The 2,808-nt window shown below is 47.6% G+C and overlaps 1 protein-coding gene across 1 annotated transcript in view; it reads right to left on the bottom strand.

Moving 5' to 3' along the window:
• Window positions 1-1,645, bottom strand: part of LOC102837918 (chromosome unknown open reading frame, human C1orf177) — a 73,494-nt gene extending 71,849 nt beyond the window's left edge. The window contains exon 1 of the mRNA XM_006839872.1: window positions 1,636-1,645. Within this exon, the coding sequence (XP_006839935.1) occupies window positions 1,636-1,645 (10 nt within the window). The remainder of the gene's footprint in view (window positions 1-1,635) is intronic.
• Window positions 1,646-2,808: the final 1,163 nt, after the last annotated feature.

The raw sequence follows: 2,808 nt of genomic DNA, 5'->3' as shown, positions 1-2,808 counted from the left end.
TTCTTCTACGCACGCTGCCTTACCAGAGAGCCTTCCCTGAGCCCTACAAGATGTGACGGTTCCTCTTGGTGTTTAATATGGATGCATATAGTTGGATTTGAGTTTGTTGAGCAGGGCCTGATTTCTCACTTTATCCCAGCGCCCAGCATGGAGTCTGGGAGAGCTCAGGCTCACAACTACTGCTTAAGGCCCAGCTTGTGCTGATGGGAAAGTTGAGGCCCACAGAAAGGGCACGACCTCATTTCCCAAAAGAGGGCTTCTGGACTCTTCCACTTTGGAGAGGGGAAGAAGCTGGGTGCCGTAAGTAGCTAGGAGAGAGAGCTTGGAGGGACAACAACCTATGGTGAGAGGAAGCAGGGTGCAGGGAGGGAGTCAGAACTCATTCTGCCCCTAGACACCCTCTGGCACCCATTCTGGGCAGGTGCTTACAAGGTGCCTGGGACCCAGAAGATCTAAACCGGGGAAACAATGACCCCCGTGTAATCTGGCCTATGACAGAGGAGGCATCTGACCCAGTCTGTAGATGCATAGATCAAGGAGGGCTTCCTAGAGGAGGAGAATTCCAAACAGTATCAGAACATGTGTACTTTGCCAGGTGAACAAAGTTGTTGAGAGGGTGTATGCTCCCACCAGGACATGGTCAGCTCTCTATTCTCCTCCCCCTATATCCCCTCCCCCCAGTGCTTGCCATGCTAAGAGATAGTTTAATATTTCCCATGATCTCCTTGGATCCTCCCCAGGGGCTTATGTTATTGTTTTTGTGTGCCGTCAAGTTGATTCCAACTCCTAGAAACCCTATAGGACAGAGTAGACGTACCCCATAGGGTTTCCAACATTGCCACATCCTTCTCCTACAAATTGGCTCACAGAGTAGAACAGCAGTCCTTTTGGTTAGCAGTCATGCACTTACCCGCTCTACCACCAGGGCTCCTTAAAGCTTGTTAAGTGCTATTGACTCGGTTTAGACTTACAGCGACCCTGTCTAGGGTTTCTGAGGAGCGATTGGTGAGTTTGAACCACTGACCTTGTAGTTCGAAGTCCAGTGCTGATACGACTACAGCGCGACACCAGGCATCCTAAAGGCAGAGAGTTCTCATTCAATCATGAAAAGACTGAAGGCTTACGTGGAGTCCTGCATCCAGCCAGTGGTACAGCTGGCTCCTTCGAGGCCCCACACACTGCCTTTCTGATATCCCAAGCTGGCATTTAAACGGGAAGAGCAGACCTGAACACAGTCAGGAGCTGAACTCGGGCTCCAGGCCTAGTGGGCATATGGTTGGCAGAATGGCCATACTGCACTGCTGAGCTCATGAGCGGAAGCATCAGGCTTCAGGGACTCACACAGAATGGAATACCAAGTCACCCAAACATAGGCACTGCCCCTTCTCATCTGTGTTACCTTGGATAAATCATTTCCTTCTCTGGGTTTCAGCTCATATTATCAGTAAAACGGAGCTTTTACTTCAAAGATTCAATGAGATCATTTAGATAAAATTCCTGATACATAGTAGAGACTTAATGAGAAGTCATTCCCAGCCCTTGAAAAGGGATCTTACATAACACCTAAGGGCAGAGACTCTGTCTAACTCACTCTTTTGAGTGTTTGTGTGTGTATCTCCAGAGTCGGTGCAGTACCTTGGCACATAGTAATTGCTCAATAAATATTTGCTGAATGAGTGGAATGACAAGTGAATAAATGAATCTACTCCAGTTTGCCAGTAATGCAAATTTCCTCAAAGAGACTCACATTAGAATCCTGCCTCTGTTGCTTCTTAGACAGTAGCCTTGGGCATGTTACCTACCATCTCTAAGTTTCAATTTTCTCATCCATGGTTGCCTGGAAGAGCTGTTTTAAGGAGTCAGTGAGGCATGGATGCATACACTCTGAAGTCCTATGCCCCAAGAGGCCCTTTGGCCAGCCCTGGGACTGGGCAAGGTGGGACTGCTTTGCTTCTTTCTCCTGACGTGAGCCCCTTGACTCCAGGGCTCATGGAGCAGTGACCAGATAGGTGTGGGTCAAAATCCTTTGAGCTGGGAATCCTGGTTGCCAGGCAGGCCAGAGCAGGCCAGGGTGAGTCAACTCTGGAGCCTGTCCAAGGTCTGCCCAAAGCCTCCCTGTCACAGCAACTTCCTTACCATGGCTCCTACCTCCTACTCTTCCTACCTGCATGCTACAGAAGAGGAAACTAAGGCCCAGATAGGGACAGTTTCTTGTCTTGGTCACACTCTGAGATCTAAGATCACACCATGAATATGGCTGCGAGAGTATCTAACACACCCAGGCTTCAAAACTCTGTTAAGTCAAGAGAGCCAAGTGAAGCTTCTTGTCAGCTAGGATTTAGGCCTCTCTGATGGGGCTCAGCCCCTGCTTCCAGCCCTCATTTCTGGTCATTTCCTCCTCACTCTCTGTCACTTCAGACACACAAGACTGCTCTGTCCCCAGGACACACCTGTACTGGTAAAACTTCAGGCCTTTTCAAATGACTTTCCCTTTGTTGGAATGTTTCCTCACCTGCCCTTCCCACCCAACTCTTCCTTATCTTAGAGTCAGATCAAAAGTCAGACCCTCTGGGAATCCACCCCTGATCCTTTAAAGCTCAAGTTTCATCTCATCACCAACAATTTACATTGACAAATTTTTATTTTTAAATGATTACATTTTATTTTTTTAAAGATTGACAGGTGAAAAATAGTACCAGAACACTATGTTGATTTACATTTTGGTTTCTAAAGTTGACTAATTGACTAGTTTTCCTCTTTTGAAGGAGCTCTGGTAGCATAGTGGGTTATGAGTTAGGTTGCTAACTG

Source organism: Chrysochloris asiatica, unplaced genomic scaffold (genome assembly GCF_000296735.1).
Source record: "Chrysochloris asiatica unplaced genomic scaffold, ChrAsi1.0 scaffold00026, whole genome shotgun sequence".
In the NCBI taxonomy this organism is placed as follows: Eukaryota; Metazoa; Chordata; class Mammalia; order Afrosoricida; family Chrysochloridae; genus Chrysochloris; species Chrysochloris asiatica.
Note: the sequence above shows the minus strand (reverse complement) of the source record. Positions and strands in the feature narration are given on the sequence as shown.